Source organism: Diabrotica undecimpunctata, chromosome 3 (genome assembly GCF_040954645.1).
Source record: "Diabrotica undecimpunctata isolate CICGRU chromosome 3, icDiaUnde3, whole genome shotgun sequence".
Classification (NCBI taxonomy): domain Eukaryota; kingdom Metazoa; phylum Arthropoda; class Insecta; order Coleoptera; family Chrysomelidae; genus Diabrotica; species Diabrotica undecimpunctata.
Window position 1 is genome coordinate 134,924,585 of NC_092805.1, and position 23,959 is coordinate 134,948,543.

A 23,959-nucleotide genomic window follows, 5' to 3' on the forward strand; every position below is an offset into this window, starting at 1 on the left:
TAATTGTTGGTATATTTATATAATGTATTATCTTAGCGTTTTTTAATTTTTGCAATTTAAAATATTGTTTTTGTATAAAAATAAAATACTTGAACTATTTTGATAACACTATCAATAGTCTTTAAACTAACTATCAAAGATTTTTGTAAGGTACTCTAGAAATCATCTAAATATCAAATTGTTCAAATATCACAATTTGTAAATAGTGGCATAATCTTGATATTATAGACTGCACAGCACAAGTGGTACACTTGTGATATCTATATTATGTATATAGATATCACACCATAGATATAGATATAGATAAAGCCACCACGTAGAGCAAAAAACATAACATTTTTCTTCTAAATTGAACCGTTTGACCAAAAAACGAAAATACATTTTGGTATGCAAAACGAAATCTGCCAACTACGTGTAGTACGAAAATCTAAACGTAGATAGTCACAACTTTAGTAAACAGATATTTTGGAACAATCGTGTTTAGTGTCACCGCGAAAATGTTTTCGTTTCGTAAGTATCGTTAAGTTTGTGAGAAACTACTTCCATGCAATCTGTCAACTTTGGATAAAAGCGCATCCTGGACGATATATCACTCTCTACAAGTTTGGTTAACTTTTACAATCATCCTGAGACAAATCTGCTTCCCCTAAAAACGCTATCGACGGATTTAAAGCTACAGGAATTTATCCTTTCAATTCCAATGCGACCCCTGGCTACGTTTTCTTTGTAGCCGATAATAATGCAAATCCTCGGGGAGAATAGACAAGACAAACAAGTTCGAATAATGAAAATCAATAAAATATTGAAAATACAGAATCTCAACTAAACACATCAAAGCGATCTAATGAGATCATATCACGATTTACAAGAGTCATTTCAAATATTTCGCCTGAATCAAAACTGACTATAACTAGATGACTGACTAAACGTGCAAAGAAAGTGGTCATGGTAGCCAGATCATGTTAGTGAAATTAAAATCAAAATAAAAAAAGATAAGAAACTTTTAATAGGTAAAACGCTTATAAAAAATTTTAAAAAGAGGAAAAATGAATCGTTACTAAGTAGTAAAAAGTGAAAAAGAACAACCAATATTTTCTAATAGTACATCTGAAGACAAAGATTCTCATGAGAATGAGTGCGTTAGTTGTGGTGAAAATTATAATTCTACAAGAAAAAAAAACGGGTGTGGCAGTCCAGTGGGAGAAAGAGAAAAAGAACTAGTTATATAGGTATATGGTTGCATCGTTTGCTGTATATAAACATTTGACCTGTAATAGGAGTATAGTAAATGGATTGTATCAATATTTGAATGAAAATATATGTTTTTATTTTTATATATGTATAAAAGTAAAACTGCCAATATACATTAACTTACTTTACGAAGATAAAAATAAAAAACCAACAACTCAGATTATGTTGTAAATTTTCATTTTATTTTAAAATGTATGGTTGTTGCGTGTATTACATATATTTAATAAGATTAACGTGAGGTTTTTAAATATTTCAAAAATAAAAAAGGAAATTCATAATTGGAATTCGAACTCACAACCACCAGCGTATGAACCAAACACGTAAAGGATTTGCCAATTAGACATGACACTAACGGATTTCAAAATTGACATTTCTCGGTGAAACAGTGATTATTTTGGAATACAAAAGCCTAAAATAATTTTAAACGTTTAATTTTAAATAATACACAACATATCACATAAATAATAATATTAATACATATTATATTATATATAATATTATATATATATATATATATATATATATATATATATATATATATATATATATATATATATATATATATATATATATATATATATATATTACTGTACTGTTTTAAATATTGATTTATAGTATCAGCAATCGGTCAGGAAATAAAACTCTATTTGTTCAGTCTCAATATTTTGTCACGATTTTGTGATTTCTTCAGGAGAAAACTGTAAATTTATTAGAATAATTAATTATTATATGTAAACACAGTAAATATTTTAATACTTACAACTATAAGAATAAAAATTTAAATTTTTTTAGCATATCTAAATAAATGACATATTTGTTTGATTTTATTTAGGAGTTATGGTAACCGCAATATTTTATAGAGTGAATTCCCATTGTACAATTTTTGGTGAGTAGGTTAAAATAAACAATTTTTATTTAAGTATATAAAATTTTGTTTCATTTAGTTGAAAGTGTTACAAGTGTTACCAGTATTAAACCTATTTATACCTATAAAACAGCATTATGTGGCGTCCGTCGAAAAACATTGATGGTGCTTCTTCCAGTGTTCCAGCAAAGAAAAAGCATTTATCTGCTGACGCTAGAGAAATCGTAAAAACAATATATAGTTCTTTACTTACAAGAGGACTTACTGCTAATAAGGCTGCCAGTGAAATATCTGATTTAACAAAAATAACTATAACCACAGTGAAAAGAATTACATCAAATCCCATTAAGTCAAGAAGGAAGCGTAAGGATGCCGGTTCTACCAAATGTATTGACGAAAGTGATAAGGACTTAATAAGACGAAAAATTTTGTTTTTTAACATTTTGTTTATTCCTTGTTAACTAACCCTTTTTGAGTTTTATTTGAAAAAGATATGTTTTTTATGTTTAATAATTATATCTCCAGTTACAACTAGCTGTTGTGATGGTTATAATTAGGCACCTCAAAGTGGCGCTCTATATAAATTACTAGAGGTGTTTCCTGTTTCTTTCTGTTTTGTTTGTCCCAAGAGATTTATATAAGTACCCCTTTATTTCATTTTTTTTGTAGTTGCCCCAATCCAACCCCCTTATCTTTTACTTATCCACGACCCCAGCTCTCCTACCAAAACCTGAGTGCCGTTCGCATATGTTTCGACTATTTTGCTTGCCTTTCTTCACCCCCAGTAGTTTCTTTCCCCAATTTTCTACCCCTAATAGTAATCCCCCTATGGTAGGCAAAATATTATCGTTACAACAGAAGTAACGCTAATGAGACTTGATAAATATCCTGCTCATCTTTGGTCTTCATAATATTAAACATATTCAGTAAGTTAGAATGTTGTTCCTGTGTGTTTACATAGAAGTAAACATACACCTACAACCAAGATTGAAGTCATAAGCATTGAGAAAACAACTTGTTATTATCGAAAAACTTACCTACAGTCATTTCCTCTCGTTCGGGCTAAAACATCCTATTACCTTTATGCGTTTTGTAAGCAACTCCAAATATTTTAGCTTACTTTACTGTAGTTTAAATTTCACAAATGCTATCATCTGTAATATTAGAAGTATTGTGTTGAACAGTTTTCGCCATGCTGAACTATTTTTCTAATACAAAAGAAACAAATATTACCTGTTATTAACAAATAACGCAAACAACTGATAAAGGCTATAGCGGGATAAGATGGTCAAAAGTGCCCCCGCACCGATCAGCACCGCGACTTGTGCTTTCAATAAAGCATATAAAAACATGACTTCATACAAATTTTTAGCTTCCCAGAGCCCATAGAACCTTTTAAATCTAAAAAAGAAGCTTTTTTCTTGTTTAAAAAAATCTGAAAAAATGCATGAAGATGTATCTTTTGAATACAAAATAGCCTGCTTTTTTTCAAATTTTTATATTGAAAATTGAGCTCGGGAAAAATCAATGAAATTTTTGATAATTTTTTAGGTTATGTTAATAATTTTTGGCTAACTTTTAAATAGTAATTTTTTATGTATTTTCTTAGTTCTTTTAAATGTCCAACGCAGAATTTTCAATTTTTTAGCGGAAAGCATCGAAAAATTAAAAAAAAATCGGTTTTTTAACTCATTTATTTGCACATAACCTCAAAACTCAGTTGATAATTCAACATTTTTTCTTCCACATTATCACATTCTTAAGTCCCATTTAACTCTTTCATAAAGATAAAATTCGAAAATACCACGTTTTTTATCCCTTTCGATTTTTTTTTACCTCAAAATCAAATAGATGTATGCTTTTCCATCTATTTTCTTACGGGCTATGAATCATCATTGTTAAAATAATCATTTTTAACTTACAAATTCTCAAATTGCGAAAAAATCGTGTTTTTCTAATATTTTCCCACTTTATTTGCTAATAATCTTAAAATGTAGTAGCTAAATGATAGAATTTCCGCGTATTTTTGATCGCACCCTTCAATTTTGTTATATCACTTGTATTTTTTTTTCCTTCAATAGTCAAAACTCGAAAAAAAAATCTATAGCTTTATGATTGACCCTTCCTCAACAATTGTTTTTATCGCTTTTAAGCGCATATCACTTTTGGTGCGCAAGCCTTAGATGATAATGCATATCATAATACATAATGAATAAAAGTTTGGTTAGTGAGAGATTCATGATCGATTAATATAATATATATGTACGCCTTTGTGTCTAAATCTTGTTAGTTTAGTGTTTTCTTTTTAGTCCGATCGTCTCTTCAGATATGTCTGTTGTTGTGCTTATTTTTCAAAACTTATTAATATCTTAACGTGAGATAAAAAAAACCAGAATCGAATCGAGTATGGTTTATGGTTTGGAAGGACGCAATGAGCGAGGCGATACATTAATACAATTCTCTAAAGAAAAAAATTTCGTCGTAACGACCACTTGGTTTAAGCTTGAAAAAATAATAGGTAAATAAGAAAGAAAACTAGATAAACGAATAAAAGGAAAGAGTACAGAAAACATAAAGTGACATGTATAGCAAATAGTTTTATTTCGATGACAATAAATATATTCTACAAAATATCTACAAATGGCTACAAAACTTTAAACAATCACGCTGGAGCGGCTGTAGTAGCATTATCCCTTCTAGGATCGATACTTGCTGCAGAGGTCGGAGCTGCAGTTGTGCCTGAAATTAAAAATGGCTTATATTTTGTTGTCACTCATTATCTACTAATGTTTTGTTAAAAGAATAAAAATACCACAGACCAAAAAAGGAAAACACAAAGACTAAAACCATATATTATGGTTATCATGAGTCAATAGTACATGTTTGGAGTATTATTTGTGTTTTGTATTAAAATGCATTCCTAAGTAGAGTTTTTTATATGAATAAGGAGAAAATATGTGGTTAGTAATCACTACTGTAAGGAAATGAAACTTGTTATAAATGTGGAGCCTTCTCCCAAGTTTGCTTGTTAATGCTTGAGAAATAAAATGGATTATAAGCGAAGCATGTATAAAAATTTTGGGTTCACGTGAATTGCCAAATTTTTTATCCCAAATTCAACGTTGTAACAACAATGCAATAATAATCAATAATATTCAAAATGTGAAATATATTTATTGAAGGTATTTCCAACAGTTCACGTCTACATGCCACATGTATCATCTCTAGCGTAATCAGGGTACACGCTTGTCTTGTTTAAGTTTTTAAATCGTCTACATCTGTAGGTTCTTCGTTATAAACGATCCCTTTTAAATATCCTCATACAAAAAAATCTAAGGCTTATAGCAGAGAAGATCTTGGAGGCCATCCGCTGGTTTCAATATATCTGTTTGTAAATGTTGCATCATATTGTTGCCATATCATAACTCCTCTTTCATAAAATTCTGATATCTGTAGCCATTTAAATATTCTTCAAAAAAAATATGGATCTATTAAACGTTCATTAAATAACTCACACCAAACATTAATTTTGCATCTAGTTTGCAAGCGAGTTTCCCTTAACTAGTGCGGATTTTTCACTGACCAATAATGGGAGTTATCGCGATTTACAATCATATTATTATGGAACCGGGTGTCATCACTCCACAAAATGATAGTTAAAAACTCATTGTATCTTAAATCAGCACTTGCATTATGGCGATGAAAGTTAGTTTTCGATCCAACTCAGTGGGTTGCAATTCATGAACCAAACACAGTTTAAATAGATGGCAATGGAGGTTTGTTTAAACTCTTTGAACTGCAGTTTCACTCCACTTTCTGCAACAATGGACCTTATGTACACATCTAGATTAATCGTTGCATATGCTAAAACATTCACTAAGTTTTGTCCGGTTTGTATTGGTTTGATATTATGATCTCTATGTTTAACGTTCGAAAATGAAACTTGCCGCATCTTCTCCTTAACCATAGTAAAAGTTACATAAGATAGTGTTCTTCTTTCGGGAAAGCCTTCCGTGTATAAGGCTTGAGCATTTCGAGCATTTTTCCTACATTCACCCTAAATCAACAACATATCTACGTATTCATTAAGTGTGTATTTGTCAAAAAAACTATTTAAATAAAATCTCAAGGACAACTTGCTTTTCTTATATATTTCTAAAAACTATAAAATATACTAATTTTATGATTAACCCTGCAAAAACCCTTAAAAATCTCGAAAAACATGGTTTTTGAAGTTATACTTCTATACGCGCGTTCGACGTTGGAAATTTGTACGGGAGTGAATCGGCAAATCATTGCATATGTAAGATATAGGTAAGAGAGAGACAGAAGATATATTTTCTCTCTCTTTCTCTCGAGAATTTATAAACGAGAACTGTCAATTTTGAAATACATTACTGTTATGTCTAATTGGCAAACTTTTTGCGTGTTTTGTTCATACGCTGGTATATGTGAGTTCGAATCCCAACCCGAATTTCCTTTTTTATTTTTGAAATATTTGAAAACCCCATGTTACTCTTATTAAATATATGTAATATACTCAAAAATGCAAAATTTTAAAATAAAATGAAAATTTACAACATAATCCGAGTTGTTGGTTTTTTATTTTTATCTTCCACAAACATTTTTTGAAGTTATACTTCTATACGCGCGTTCGACGTTGGAAATTTGTACGGGAGTGAAAAGTCGGCAAAATCATTACATAATGTAAGATATAGGCAAGAGAGAGACAGAAGATATATTTTTTGTCTCTTTCTCTACCGAGAATAAAAATGTTCCTTTTGTAAATATATTTAATATTTATTAATATTATTATTATTTTTCCATTCTGTTGAGATTTGTTTTGAGCCTCGTTAGGCATGTTAAATTATAAATTAAAACTTGTAAATATCTCAAGAAAGTTCAAATGTGTACTTATATACACAACAAACAACAATTAAATTTTGTATCTGTCAATGTCAGCCAAATTGACAGTTGTTTCACGAAACAATATTTTTATTTTATTAATATTATTATCATGGTAAATTTAACATATGCGTAACTAAGTTATGTATTCTCATTTTTAAATAATGAATATTGCATTTTAATTTGTATTGTATTATTATATTGAAGTATGTTGCAGTGTATTGTATTGTATTTTTATATTAATAACAAAATAAACAATGAATTTTACTGCAGAGTATGTGTAAAAAAAGTTTTTTGCAATCAACTCCTTTCATACATATATCAAAATAAAAATATACATTTTCAAAATATTGATTAAATCCTTCATTTACTATACTCCTATTACAGGTCAAATGTTGTTTATATACAGCAAACCATGCACCATATACCTATATACCTAATTCGGTTTCTCTCTCTGCTCTCTCTTACCCATAGCATTACAAATGTAATGATTGTGCAGATTGACTCCCATATAAATTTGTAACGGCGAACGCGTGTATAGAAGTATAACTTCTACCGGCAGTCCCACTGGACTGCCACACCTGTTTTTTTAAGGTTTAAATGTGTTTTGCCCAATTTTTGAATGCCCAAAATGTCTCATTTAATTTAAAATATATATAACCTATAACAAAACCTTAATTTAATCTATTTTGAAGTCTATGGAAATCGCACTAAATAACTAAAAAACAGTTTATCAGATTTTTAAAGATGCCGCACTTTACGGAATAATCTGAAAAAATCAGCGATATAGTTGTTATTGATTAAATACACAAAATAAAAAAAATTTAACCTGGAGACACCTCCAAAAAAAAGGTATACACTTTTTTCGAAAAAAAAGCATTTTTAGGTTATGTATACTCAACCTACGGGTCTATAAAAATAGGACAAATTGCACTGAGTCTTATTTTTTAATTACATAAAAAATGATAAAAAAATGCAGCCACCTGCAAAAAAAAATTATACGCTTTTTCGAAAAAAAATGCATTTTTAGGTTACATACACTGAACCTACGGGTTTATAAAAAATAGACAACTTTTGTAAAAGCCTCAACTGAGTGTAAACGTTTTCAAATTTTTAAGTTGTTTGCATCCAACCTAAAAAAATAAAACGAAAAATTGACGTTTTTGGTGGCGCGGTAATGGGAGAGGGGTGGCATGCTAAAATTGCCCTGCGTATAATTTTTTATTCACATAGAACGTAAACCAATGAACAAATTGAATTCTGAGAGAGAGGGTATTTCGCCTATCTTAACGGGGGTACCCTTTCTAAACACGAGAACCGTCACGATGTTTTGGAGAATACATAAAGCCGTCAGTGCCTCTGTGCTAGTTCACATCGACACTAGTTACCCTAACCAGGTATAAAGATGCAATTAGCAGTGGAACCTGTTCACAAGGATCTCTTCGGCAAAAATGCCATATGATACCATGATATAGTGAACACAAGGTATGATACATAATGTTCAAAATTCGGTTCGCTTCGCGCATGACGTAGTAAAGATCCCTTCGAACATTTGTTCGTTAAATGTTCCCTAAAGAACATTTAAATGTAGCTGTATAGGAAAGACTTTTATTTTAAGTTTATAATATAATTTGGCTAATTTAATTATATTAATTATAATTCTTTGCATGTACAGGTGGTTACATGAGACATGTAATAGAATAGAAACGTGGTGAATCAAGAAGTAGTTAACACTACGTTTAAAAGACTTTAAAGATAACTGTTTATATCGTATGGGTATAGAATAGAAGATAAATATGCTTTATTGTCACTAAAAATTGTACAGTTTTATGGACAAAGCTTTAAAAAAGTCAGAAAATATCAATAACAATTAAAATTTACTAAAATTACATAAATCGTTAATATCTTAATATCACAAAATCATAGATAATAAAATAAACAATCTATTGCAAAATTTAAATAAATTGTTAATTGCGTAATAAAAACTTACGAATTAATAAGTTAAAGTTGCTGCATATGATACCCAAATATATACACTACTCAACAATTGAAGTGGATAATTTTAAAATTCCTAAAATTAACATATAAAACTATTTTTAAAATAATTGCCTGTACTATACTCTATATGCTATCTTTATTGCCAATATTTTTTGCATGTGGTTTTTTTCTCCCTATTCTTATCGGCCCTTATCTCGTACAAAGAGGGACATGTTGTTCCAAACATGAATATATCATTCGTATAAAAGTGCTTGTATTGACTTTACCAGTTGTCAATAAGTCAAGAAATCTATTTATCACAAAAACATTATGCCGCAGACACGTTTAGAACTAGTGCAGCTCGAGCAATTAGTTCGTTGGATCCAACAAGGCATAACTCAACAAGAGGTTGCTATGAGGCTAAATGTGTCGCAAAGTGTGATAAGTCGTACATGGAATCGGTATGTAGCAACTGGATCTGCAACATACAGGCATGGAGGAGGAAGAGAACGATCTACAACTCGTCGGCAAGACCGTTTTGTAGTTCTGACGGCAAGAAGAAACCCAACATTCACGGCTTCCAGAATTAACAGTATCTTCAGACATACTACTGGACGAGCGATTTCCAGTCAAACTGTCAGAAGATGGTTACATGCATCCAATTTAAGGGCTAGACGGCGCGCTACCCATCCACGACTAACTAGGGAGCAGCGTGCATGCAGATATCGCTGGGCGATGAAACACTATCAGCGGAATTTCGAAAATTGGACGAATTGTCTTTTTACTGATGAGTCCAGATTTCGTTTGTATACGAATGATGGGCGACTATTGGTGTGGAGGGAAAGAGGACAGCTTTACAATGAAAATCTGAGAGTCCCAACCACTCTTTTTGGAGGTGGATCAGTTTGCGTGTGGGGAGGCATATGTTTTGACGGTCGCACGGACTTAGTCGTCTTAATTAATGAGACAACGACTACTACACGATATCGAGAAGGAGTCATAATACCAACAGTTGTTCCATTTTTTGGTGCAATAGGCGAACAATTTGTTCTGATTGATGATAATGCTCGCCCTTACCGTGCGAGAATTGTCAACGAGTGTATAGAAGCTCATAGCATTACAAGAATGGAGTGGCCACCGTGTTCACCCGATATGAACATGTTTAAGCCGAAATGTCTAGGCAACAAAACAGGCTCCTTCAACCGCCCCAAACCTTAGATCAGTTGGCCAATACATTACGCGCGATTTGGGAACATATACTGCAGCAGTTCATCAATAATTTAATAAGAGGTCTTCCAAATAGAGTTAGAGCATGAAGGTGACACAGAGGTGGACCCACACACTATTAATTTTTCTTTCGGGATAATAGAAATTGAGCAGCAATAGAAATTTTAGGTTGTTAATTTTACAATTTTTGTTTATTTTCTATTTTTTTTTCTTAAATCTTTCTTTCTTTCGGTTCATCTGTATGAAAATACGAAGTAATAATAAATCTTTATTTATATCACTCCATTTTTTTATTTGACCTTATGAACAAAAAATAAAATACACATTTTCATAATATCCACTTCAATTGTTGAGAAGTGTATAAAAATACTTTAGTTACTTATACATAAAAGTACTGTAATTTCTTAGTTATTCGTTAAAAAACTCTTCTACTGAATAATGTATTCTTTCAGATAGATAGACTTTTGTCATTTTACAAAATTTTGGGAAATATGTTGCAGATTTAAGTTGTAAAGGGAGATAGTTGTATAGTTTTTGTGCCGAATATAATATAAATTTCTCTACTAAGTGGACGGGATCGGTAAATAAACATCAAAGTTTGAATTTCTGGTGGAATAATCATGATTAGGTCTTGCGGAAAAAACATTTAAGTGTTTACGAATAAAGCAAACAGTTTCTTAAATATCGGGATTTTTAAAGTAGCTTCTGCAATGTGTAGTTCTTCTGAGGCCAAACAGATACCGTACTGCTATTTTTTTTTTTTTAATTAAAAAATAAGATCTGATTGGGCAGCTTTACTATAACATCAAAAAGGAAGATCATATAGAAGATGAGACTCGAACAAACAAAAATATGTTATTTTGGAAGATGCTAAATTAATTTTTTTCGAAACAAATATTATTGCATAGCAGGTTTCTTACTTAACAACTCGATATAAAGGGACTATTTAAAGTTGCTGTCTAAAAATACCAAGAAAATTTCAAGTGACATATTATAAAGTTTTAAACTGATATGAGTTTTAGGTCTTCGTTAATCTATCAAATGAAAGATATATATTGGAATTACTTCTATTTGCATAACTATGCACATCGCTCAGTTTATTAAAATGTTTTTGGAAGTACCTATTTTTAACATATAACAAATATTCAAAAATTTAACAATATGACAGAGGTAAGATTTACACGTTTTACAAAAAAATACTATACACTATAATAAACTAGACAGCAACTAAACACGATAGGTACTTCTGAAGACCATACAATGCTTTAACTGAAGGGAAGACGTGGTAAATTACTACAATGTAAAAAAAGTCGTTAAACCGTCATTACAAATAATGGGTCTGAGATATCTTTGCTACGTCATACACCTGGCTCAGCTGTCAAATGTCATGCTCAATATCATACCTTGTGTTCATTGTACAATGATACGATACCTAGGGTCTAATTAGAAGCTGAAATAGTTGGATGTGAAACAATATTGTCTTATGGGAAATAAATTTTAATCTACCTTTGTACTTCAACACTAGTACCATTAAGTTTAAAATAATCTAAATATAACATAATTTAAAATATAACAATCAGTATATACCTAAACAAAATTTTTTAGGTTTTTTAATTTTGTTATTGAATTACGTCAAGAGAAAATATTATCGGTACTTAATATACAATGTGTAAATAAACCTTTAATATTATCTCTATTATTAATCAATATTAGATACTGTCTTGCCTATATTTATCTGTTGCTCATGGCAATCTATTTTTTTAATAATTGTAATTTCTTTTCTTATTTGTATATTAATTTAGTAGAATAAATTAGTAGTTATAAACAGTATAATCAAATATCTCACCTTGCTGTACTTGTATAACTAAAAAACAATTTTTAGGTTTCAACAAATCGATGGTCCGTTTTCTTCTTTGTAATATAGTTGCCCCTTCTCTACTCATTTGCGAAGACCTCGAATACATGCCATTGTTTAAGCCCAAGCCAAGATTCAAGCCCAATCCTCCGCCCATTTGGTTCATTCGGTTCATTTCTCTTTGTTGCTGTTGCATGCCTAATAATTGACACATAGCATTGCCCTAAAAATATTTTTTTAATTATTTGTTAAAACAGGCAAATTTAGATATATTATATATAATACTTATTAAAGAGTCGTAAATAAAACAAAAACAAAACAAATTTTCTAATTAATTAGCAGTTATAAGGTCTGTTGTATATTTGTAAATAAAACTCCTTTTATTTTCTTTACGTCTCTACATTTTGCTATACGAACGATGTTATAAATTATAAACTTACAGAATTAAGATTATTTTTAAACATTTTCATGTTCAAAAAAGTACTGAATATCACTTAACCCTCTAACAGTCAAAACTCAACGTGAAAAAAAATGAATGGCAATTTTTTTTTCTAGTATAAGTAATTAGCGTATAAAAACTCCAAAAAAATCATCCAGAGGTGGCTTGCTCGTTTCCAGATATGTCAGGTAGACAAAAGGTAAAACAGTGCCTCAGGGCACGCATGACAGTTTAGGCCGAATATAAGAGCATATATACAAGACAAGAGTAAGGTAGAATTATCAATAAAAAATGTTGTTTATTAAGGGATAAAAGAATAATATAATAAATGGATGAAGATAAATCACAAAAGATAAATGAAATGAATTATTTTTTAGTGTGGTAATCGAAAAAACAGTTTTTGGAGTTGGAACGGCATAAATGGAGATCGCGTTTTGAGCAAACACACTGCGTTTGTGACTTCTTGCACAATTTGCACCATCTCTTTCCACCTTCTTTGCCGAGCCAGATTGGGAAATGGTCTCGACCGTCCTAACGCACTTCAGGAAGTGGATGTTTGGACTTTTGACCAACGCTCGAGCTGCCTGGCTGTGGATCTACGGAAGTTGATGGTCGCGATGTTGATGGTTTTGGACGACCAACGGGCCGTTTTTCTTGGTAGGCTACCAGAAAAGCGGCAACTGCTTCACGAAATTGTGGTAATTGCAATACCCGTTCTTAATTGCAATACCCGTTCTTTGGCCGATACATTACTTGAGTCGTTGATCTTTTCCGCGTGGATCCGTTTATGCAGTATGTATGCATTATTTACGGTCATGTCAATGAAATGGTAAAACAATCGGGTGATTGCATCATGTGATTTTGCTCTAATATGATATCAGCCTATAAGTCCGTCGATCAAATCCACGCCGCCCATGTGACTATTATATTCTCTTATCATTTGGGGACAATCAACTTTAGCCTTTCGGTCGTAGCGAGCTGCTTTCGCTGGATGTTTGGTTGGATCTGGCAAATGGTTCAATACCAACGTACGTTGATGCCAATCGCACTGATTTGTTATCTTTCCATAAGACAGTATTGATGTCCACACCAAATGCAGAGCCTACAAATTCACATGAATAGCCGCGTAGCTCATCTTTTATATCTTTATCGACCGGAAGCTTGCAATTTGGAATACGAGAAACTCGTATGGTGCCCAAACTATATATGCCTCGAGCTCGCAATAATACCAACAAAGGCAACGATGTATAAAAATTATCGAAATACAAGATGTGATGAACGAAGTCTGGAGTTGTTTGTGACAATCGCACAACAACGTTCGATGTGGCTCCAAGATCAGGCTGGCCCGGTAGGATCACATTGTCGCCAGCACCGTTATAAACCTCAAACCGATAAGCGAATCCACTCGTATCACATAAAACAAATAGCTTTATACCCCACTTGTGTGGTTTATTTGGCATGTATTGGCGCAAATGATGTTGCGTTTTGGTGCTGCACACCTGTTCGTCGATGCACAATTAAACAGTCTTCGGAACGGAATCGAATCGAATGTTTAGAATATCAACCAATGTTCGAATGCAGAACAACGCATCGTAGCGGGTTCGCCTTTCTTGACTCGAGTGCTTTTATCGCGAAAGGATAAATTTTGTTTTATCGCCATGAATTTTTCTTTGGGCATTGTCTTTGCCATTGATTGAAACGCGTTTTGACTCCAATAGCTTTCCAAATTGGGATAACGGTAAACACTCATCTAAATGAGAATGCCAATATATCTAAAATATCTTTACTGGTAGTAGTGAATTTTGTGTTGATATCGGCTTGGCGAGCTGCTCGATTTGTTTCAAATGCAATCAAGTCAACCAATTCCTTAGTGAAAAGATACCAAAATAGTTATATCGGTGTCTCGAGCTCTTTTATAGACAATGGTATGCTCGAGTCACCCTGGATTGACATGCGTTTGCATATCAATCAAGTAGCCACTTGATTGACATGCAAACGCATTGATTATTTTCGCCAGACGATTTTGGAAAACTCAGCCGAATTTTTAACTATTGATTTAATATCTGCGAAAAAGTTATAATACCAGTTTAGGAAACTCATCAATACTCTTATGTCAAAACAATGCATACCTGCACCAGTAAAACCTCCAGCAGAAGGCACAATTTATGGACCAGCAATTTCGATTTCGGACAATGGAGAACGAAGTCGTTTCAGTTTCTTGAAACGCGGTGTTGAAGTTGATGGCACGTCGTATTGACTTTTTTCTTCTACCGTAACAACCTTTTAGTGCGAAACATTCTGTTCAGGAAATAATGTTGGCGAAGCTAAAGGAAGTGCTTCGTCGACTGCAGTCAAGTTCAATGAAAAGTCGGCCGCTTGATTGACAAAAACAGATTCGTCTTCATCTATTTGCCGAACCACCTGTGAAATATACTGTTCATTCTCCGGGGATATTTCATCAAGCACAAAATCTGGATCGTTCACGTCATTGTCGCTACTGAAATCAGTTTCCATATCTGATTCGACCGATTCTATAAATGCCCATTGTTCCTCTTCGCTCATTTCGCTGATCTTTACTTTATTTCGGCTTCGAAAATCCATTTTCTGCCACAATAGAACTGTAAACAATGACACAATTAGGCAGCTGAATAGAAAGAGGATACTAATCTCCATCTAAACTGTCATAAGTGCTCTGGGGCACGCTTTCCTTTTTCTGTTTTTACACAACTTCATAATTTCATTATTTACTTCCACTTATATCATATTAAAAGAATGAATTCTTAAAGTTATTTCTAAAAATCATCAAACGATATATATAGACTATGCGAAGAAAAAATCAGCTGTACATAGTTTGGTTTTCACAGTGGGTACGAGAGAGGCTCTCTTTTGCATACGAGTGCTGTTTCAACGATGTAGAGATGTGAGTTGCGATATTTATGCATTTTTTATTGATTACCATAAAGCATTCTTTACAGTAAAGCACGTTATCGAAATCAAACGTGAGATCCGACAGGGATGTATACTATCACCCCTGCTGTTTAACATATACTCTGAGGAAATCTTTCAAGAAGCAGTAGAGGATGTTGCCGGAATTCGTATTAACGGAAAATGTATCATTAACATCAGATACGCAGATGACACGATGGTATTCGTTGACAGTTATGAAGCCCTCCAGAAGTTAATGAATAGAATCACAGCAATAAGTCAGAGGTATGGACTTTCAATAAACATTAAGAAAACAAAATGTATGATGATCTCTAATAAGGAACAGCAAATTGTAAGAATAAGTGTGAATGGTCAACCAATAGAAAGAGTAGAAACATACACCTACCTTGGTACGAACGTCAATGAAAATTGGGACCATTCCCTAGAAATCAAATGTAGAATAGGGAAAGCAAGATCTGCATTTTAAAAAATGGCTAAGCGATTTAAATGCTATGATTTATTAGAACCCAAAAAAAAAAAAACAAGTTACTACGACGTTATTTCTTTCCTATACTGCTAATGTGAGTTCTGTACTCTCACAGACGCTACCTGCAAGTAAATTGGGGCTTTCGAAATGTGACTTTATCGTTGAATCTTATAATGCTATACACATATATATATATATATATATATATATATATATATATATATATATATATATATATATATATATATATATATATATATATATATATATAAATAAGGATCACTTGAAGAGTGGTGGGTTTTTCGGTCAAAAGTTGGAGAAAAAAGACACAGAAGTTGGCTACTTCATCTATTTATTAAAGACGTTTCGCTCTCTAATCAGAAAGCATCATCAGTTCATCTAAAAAGCTCAATATGAATAACCAAAAATCCATAGACAAGTCAATATAAATGTGTTACCTCAAAAAGACATGTAGCAGTCAATGGTATAAAATGTAAAGAAGCTTAAGATAATGGACATCAATAATTAGTTGTATAAACAATAAATTGAAACTAGATACAGTTTACTAGCACAGCAAAAGACCATGTGGTTTTTGTACATGTAATTTAAAAAGTATGTAAAAAACTTATGTAAAAAATAAGTATTTGCCGAGAACTGACAAGATCATTACATCACAGTTCCAACAGTTTAATATTAATTTAATTTTATTTTTACTTTAGGTAACATTATTGAACAGATTAAGAATTTAATTAGTAATATTATAAAAGATGTAATGAAGTTACCACAAAAGCTTCCAATGCTAACAGGAGATACCCGGCAAATGGGAGCACAATTCAGGTCTACATATCTATCACGTGAAAAGACAGTGTCCTTGAAGGTAAAACATGACACACAACAAGGCAAGTTACCAACTGCTCATGCAATATGGCTTTAAGTTTAAAAAATATGAAAAAGTAGGCGAAAACGCTGTCTGTACGAACCATTAAATAAAAGAAAAAGATGTTTAAAAACACAATTCTCCATTCAAGGAATGTGTCGAAAAAAAGAACAAACAAGTGAGGTCGATCCCTACATCTCATATAAAAGTGTCTAAGTTATGGCTGGCTGGCCAGTCACAGGTGCAGATTTAATTCAACTTCCAACAGTCCAAGGTTCATAATAATTTGGAACTGAGAAATTATTGAGAATTCTATGAATTCAATTAATGTAAAAAAAAATTTTATTATACTATTACATCAAAAATTATTTTATATATAAACTTGATAAATGAATCAATAAAATATTGTTGAATATCAATCTTAATTAAGTGAAGTAAAGTAAGAAAATGTTATTTTAATTTATTTGAATTTATTTAAATGTGAAAAATTATGTAAATACACAACTTAGGAGACAATTTTAAAGTAAAAAACCGTTAAGCCTAATTCTGCAATATTAATGCATGATATATTTGGCTCAAGTTACTGATGTCAGTTCTCTTATTCAGAGCGTTAGGGTGTTTAAGTATTGAACACATTTCCAAAAACTGCCTTTTTACGAGATTGCGTTCGTTGCCAAGAATCTTAACTCCATTAAAGTCCACCTTGTGATTAGTGTTAATAGCATGTTGAGCAAGAGCACAAGTATGCTTCATCATCATCATCATTGGCTTTTACAACTCTTCGTGAGTTTTTGCCGCGTTTAATATTGCCTTCCATTGATTCCGATCCTGTGCTATTATTTCCCATGGCCTTACTTTCATCTTCTCCAGGTCTTCCCTGGAGACCGAAGTAGCACGAGTCACATTCAGCACAAGGTATGTGATAAATGATGTTGACTTGTTCTAAAATGGACAAGGGTGTTTTAGTTTTAGAAAATAAGTTTCTAACAGTCTTGGCATTCTTAACTGCAATTTTAACAGGTATATTATTATGTTTGTACAGTTTAATAAATTTCTCAGTAACTTGAGGGAAGTAAGGCAAAGAGAAGTAATGGGTAGTTGGAGTCCCAACTACAGTACTAGGCAGAACAGTGTTATTTATGGTATTATTTGATATTATTCTAAGTTGGTCACCATTGGGTATGTCATTAAATGGGGAACCATAGCTTTGTAAATAAAGGTATTTATTAATTAGGAAAGATGGGTAGGAATTCTCAATCGTGGTAGTTGAGAAACCTATTAGATATATATGGCGGGTGTTGGAGAAGAGTGGTATAAGTCTAAATTTTAAGTTTCGAGAAAAACGCAATTATAGTTTTTTCAAATTTAATATTGTTGTTACGGATACAAATAAGGTATTTTCGTTAAACAATTTTTGGAAATGGCTTTGAATTTGTTGGATTAAAATAGATCTACTAGTAAAAAGGACCTAGTTGTACAATTTAAAAAAAAAAAATATGACTTATATCACTTTTCACAATTATTAACAAAAAAAATGTGAAACTGAAAAGTTTTATGTTTACTTAAGGGGGTACATTTATGGTCAAATACAACGTAAAAGTTTATTTAATTTTTAAAAATTTCAATTTCTGTGTGTACACTCTCCTCGTCACTACTATTTTCATCCTCGGGTAACATATTTGGTATATCCTCCTTCGTAGTTAAATTTCTATAAAAATCATGAAATGTTTCTGAAATATAAGGCAATAGCTCTACCAAGTTCTTTTTTTTATCGATGTTTATTGGATTGGGACCTTTATATGACAGAGGAATTTTTATGTTTTTAGGCCACGTATTACCTTTTCTTAAAAAACATACGCTTTTAAATGGTTCATCTACATTTAAGCTACTTTGGTATTCAAGGACACCAGGATTCTGTGAAAATCTCAACCATTTTATTTGTTTCCACATGACTTTTTCTCCTAAGTTGTAAATTTTTCTTTGTTGAAGGACATTCTTATACAAAGAAGAAAACTCAAGAAAATCCGATCTGCACATTTCAGTAACTAAAAACGTTCGCTTATTTCCACATAATCTTACCAAATTCATCCAGTCTCTTGGGTGTTCTATCGAACTTTTCTTTTTTTTCTCTATGATTGCGTGATCTGAATCACACTCCATGTGGGTGTGACCAGGAACGAGAAATTTGTGGTTAATGTATGATAGATTGGGATTCTCTTTTAAAACCGTCATGAACATTGCAGGTAGAAAAGAGTTCTTGTTTTGTCCTGCACACGTATCAGAATATAAGGTGATCTCTTTTATTTCAGGTGAAATATGTGAAATCTGCTTGTATAAGCATGACGCAATCTGATTTGCACTCCGTCCAGCTACGCCCTCATGCCACATAAAACACATTGCTTGATTATCATTAAATCTATGTAATGTTAAATTAAAGGTCCACAACTGCCTTTTATAGAATGCTATTGAAGTCTAAAGATCAGGTGTGGGGAGACACTGTTGCAAATCAAACGTATAAATGATTTTTTATTCATTTTCTAACGCAGTATTTTTATCTATACGCTTAGCCTCATAAGCGTTTGATGCTTCTTGTTGGTGATTATCAAGAAGATTTTGAATTTATTGCATTTTTTGTGCATCTTTAGTTGTTTTCAGGAGCATATGATATTTATCGCATGTAGCGCAGGTATTCTTTTTAGGCTGTTTGATTTTTATTTCCATGGAATGGAATTCTTCTTGATATTTGAATTTCAATACTGGGGTTTTCTCGTGAGGTAGCCATTTTTTGTATTCTTTAGAAGCCTATTTTTATGTTTTTTGTTTTCTGATTTACGTTTTGTGGTTTTCTTTCCGTCTGTTGTTATAAGCCTAGCTATAAAAGACACGCGTTTGTTAAAGCTCGCTAAAGACCAATATTCTTTGAAAATTTCCTGTCGTTTTTCTTCAGTTATCCTGTCGTTGCATTTTAAGCGGCAACTTAATAGCTCCTGACATGTCCGTGCTTTTATAACCTTCCCACTGTTCGTGGTGTACGATAACCCAAGGTTTCTGTTCTGCTTTCTTTCCTCACGAATTAGCCTAGTTTCATTTTTTAGCGATTTTCGTCAAGGTTTATTTTTTAAGATTTCTCTTCCTGACTCATGTGCAATAAGTGCTGTTGTATTTTTTGCAGCTTTTTCTTTGGGATGTCATTATCGGAGTCGGTATCACTTTCTTGTATATAATCTGGGTCCGCGTCACTATCATCAAACGCTTCCTCATTACCTGGATATTCCAGATAACCTTTGTCGTCGTCATCAATCCCACATACTTGATCAATAACTTCTTCCAAAGTCTTTCGAACATTCGGTTCACAGAAGGACAGTGAAGGTGCAGGACTTGATATATTATCTTCATCTGCTAAGACAGGTTCTTCAAGGAAAACATCCGCATTACCCATCATGGAATTTTCATCTAAAACCGAAGATATATTATTTTATGTACAAAATGATAAGAAATCTGAAATTGGAATTGAGTATGTAAGTTAAGCATCAACTTTTACATACATTAATTTTTAAAATTTTTAGAGATACAAATTAAAGTAACGCCACTGGTTAAAGTTAACCAAAAACAATAGGCATATTCACCAAGTTATAGTTGAGTTGCATCTAGAAAACTTTTACGCAAAAATAAATGTTGTTAATCTAGTATGTCGTATAAAAAATAATGATATTACTGTTTTAATTATTATTGTACAGATAAATAAACAATTATTACCTTGGAGGTCTCCAGTATTTACATTATCTTCTTCCAACAGTTTGAAAATCAATTTGCTTCTTTGAGATGCCATAACCTCTAATTTTTATTTCTCACGGCTATTACTAAATAATCTCGAACAGGAATTGATGTTATATTACAACTAGGTGAGGTATACTATCACTACACTACTTATTACATTTCTCTCGAATACTTAAAGCTCATTTAAAAAATCAAAACAAAAGTGGATAAAACCAACAGTAACACACGTGTAGTACTAAACCACAAATGACAGACAAGTCGATTGAGCGGGAACAAAGCGGTCATTATTTTAATAGGGAAAAGCGAGGTAAGTCGACCTAAAACTGCACAGTTTGAATTTCTATTGCCGTAACTTCTAGTATATCTCAACATATATCATCAGTTTTCAATTTTGGAGTTAAAACATTTGTGATATGTCAACATATAATGTGTTTCCCTATATTTTTTAATGAGAATAGTGATATATTTTTACATATACCTTTATTCACAATCATATTTTACCAATAACTTTTGATATATTTGCACTTGTATCACTATTCACAAATATTAATCATAAAATTATATAGGGAAGACTATTATAACTAGACTTATTTCAGTTTTCTCTATAATTTTTTTTCCTGTCTGGCAGATGGAGGCAAAACAAATAGTATTAGAATATTTATAACATTTTTCACTATATTAAATGATATTAAAAATACTTATATCATGTAACGCAAACAAATAACACCTGCTTGCCTATTAAATTGACTTATCTCACTTCACCCTATCAAAGATACATGCATTTGAAAGTGGTATCTATGTTTAACTCATTTTTTACATTTTTCGACTTATATCACTTTTCCCCAACACCCGCCATATATATATATATATATATATATATATATATATATATATATATATATATATATATATATATATAGATATCCTAGACCGACCACGTTACTAACCAGGATGTTTTATTAACAACAATAAAAAAACAGCCAAAATCGAATACGTTGGCCACATCATGAGGAACAGCGAAACATAATGGGTTGCTGCAGTTAATTCTACAATAAAAAGTAGAAGGCAAACGATGACCAGGAAGGCTGTGAAGGATTTCCTGGCTGAAAAATTTACGTACATGGTTCAACACAATAATCACAAATCTTTTCAGAGCAGTAGTGTGCAAAATACAGACTGCCATGATGGTCGCTAACATCCGAAACGGAGAGGCACTACAAAAAGAAGTATACCGACCACAGACGTATAACTATAAATGGCAGTGAGATAGAACAAATCCAAAAATATATCTACCTAGGCCAAATTCTGAAACTTCACAAAGAGAACCAAAGTTCTGAAATCACTAGAAGAATAAGACTAGCATTGGCAGGATTTGTATCAGTGCATGCTTCCTATCATGATATTTGGATGTCAAAGCTGGACCGTAACCAAGGCAAATATGAATAAACTAGCAACAACAAAAAAGGCAATGGAAAGAGCAATGTTAGGTGTATGAAGGTCAGATAAAAAAAGAACGACTGGGTAAGATCAAAAGCATAAAGTCGAGAATATCAACAACAAAAATTGCCGAACTCAAAAATGAAGCTTCGCAGGTCACACCGCTAGACAAAAAGACCAACATTGGAATGCCTCAATACAACATTGAAAACCTCACAACAGTAGATGCCCAACAGGAACACCGCAGATGAGATGGTTAGATGACATAAAAAGAATCGCGGGAACAAATTGGAAATATGTTGCTCAGTAGAGAGATCGATGGAATGATTCGAGATAGGTCTATGTCCAAAAATTTACGATAGAAGGCTAAGAAGAAGAAAGTCAGGCACAAATGTCTGTGTATACTTAAAATCAGATAGAAAAACGACAATAAAAAGATGAGTTGCTTAAAATTACGGACAAAATCCTCAGAATTATATACATTGAAAAACAAAACAGTAGTTGGTTAGATGTTGTAAATACATAAGAATACATAAATCGCAATTATAACCACAGTAGAATGTTGAATAATTCATCAATTTTGAAGAGAAATATATAACAAGTTAACTCTGTTCTAGGTCAACACGGCCTGTTAAAATTAGGTAGATTTTATTAATTATTTCCTAAAACAATTACGGCATTATATGAAACCACTTACAACTATAAAAAGCAATCCACCAAAAACAAGAACACCGTACTTCATTTTCGCACAGCAAAAATAAAATATAATAAGAAATTACTTATCTATATATCTACAGGATATAATATCGGAAGTATTAAATTAATCATAATTGCAATTTAATACATTTCCGCCATAATTCCAACACCTCTGGTGTTTTTTCCCATTGTATCAATTATTCGTTTCATTGACCACCGTCCAAATTACTATCTTTATTGATGTTATCATTCTAATGATTACTAGAGGATTTTAATTGATCTACAAAATTACATTGTTGATCTATATTGTTTTTTTATATATATAATGTTTAAATATTTTGTTAATAAAAACTACGCCAATATCATGTTACGCCGAAATTAGGTGACTACCAGTTGAAGAATATATATATTAAGTTGAAAGGTACGTATATAGATATTATATAAATGTTTATTTACTATCGTTTCATCCTATTTTAAGGTGAAAACAAATTATTTTTGTATCATCATTGTAATTAGCATTACTTGTAACTCCGGAAGGACAAACTTTACAGGAGCGAGCTTCAACATAATTTTTTAAAAACTATTATCGATGTTTTCACTTAAAACTCCCATTTATAGCTGGACTAGCTAAATATATATATATATATATATATATACAAGGATGATGCGAGTGAATAATAAGAGTAAAATAAATGTAGTGGCATATCATTAACTAACTACTGTTAGGTTGTCATTAATGTGCTCCGAGTAGATAAGCAATTTCTATAACGAGAATAAAAACTGTAAAAACTAATTAGTAAATATTGTTTTTGTGAATGCTGAATGTAGAATGCAGCAAGTGAAACTATTATTAATCTAATATGTAAGTCCGTTTTTATTATAAACACTTTCATTTGGGAATATTGCTAATAAATTAAACTAAAGTTACAAAAACTGACAGTAATTACAAAAAAAAAACACAAATAAATATTAGTATTTGTAACTGTATTTCTTAAACTATTTGGTGGATAATGAGCAACTTCGACAGTGACATCTCAAACACAGTCTTGTTAGATAAAATCCGAGCAGAAATCAGTAAACAATCTGCAGACCTAAAAAAATCTATATTACAAGAAATCAAAGATTAAACACGAACACTGGCCAACAAAATAAATAAAACAGTAAAGTATCTTGAAGAAAAACATAATACAGTGCTTGAAAGATGTATACAGTTAGACAGGCAAATGAGAAAAAATAATATA

At 31.8% G+C, this 23,959-nt stretch overlaps 1 protein-coding gene across 1 annotated transcript; it reads right to left on the reverse strand.

The window, feature by feature from the left end:
- Window positions 1-4,708: 4,708 nt before the first annotated feature.
- LOC140436178 (uncharacterized) lies at window positions 4,709-22,795 on the reverse strand. The gene is made up of 3 exons (XM_072524881.1): window positions 22,720-22,795; window positions 12,072-12,303; window positions 4,709-4,855 (listed from the first exon to the last, which is right to left on the reverse strand). Exons 1-3 carry the CDS (start codon window positions 22,762-22,764, stop codon window positions 4,779-4,781), a joined length of 354 nt encoding a protein of 117 aa, XP_072380982.1. The 5' UTR covers window positions 22,765-22,795; the 3' UTR covers window positions 4,709-4,778.
- Between the last annotated feature and the right edge of the window lie 1,164 nt (window positions 22,796-23,959).

Excerpts from the sequence above, each read along its gene's own strand:
- LOC140436178 (XM_072524881.1), bottom strand. The coding sequence starts at position 22,764 with ATGAAGTACGGTGTTCTTGTTTTTGGTGGATTGCTTTTTATAGTT. Across the intron at positions 12,304-22,719 it reads GTGGATTGCTTTTTATAGTT|GGCAATGCTATGTGTCAATT; the intron begins GTAAGTGGTTTC and ends AAATATTTTTAG. Across the intron at positions 4,856-12,071 it reads AGTTATACAAGTACAGCAAG|GCACAACTGCAGCTCCGACC; the intron begins GTGAGATATTTG and ends TTTTAATTTCAG.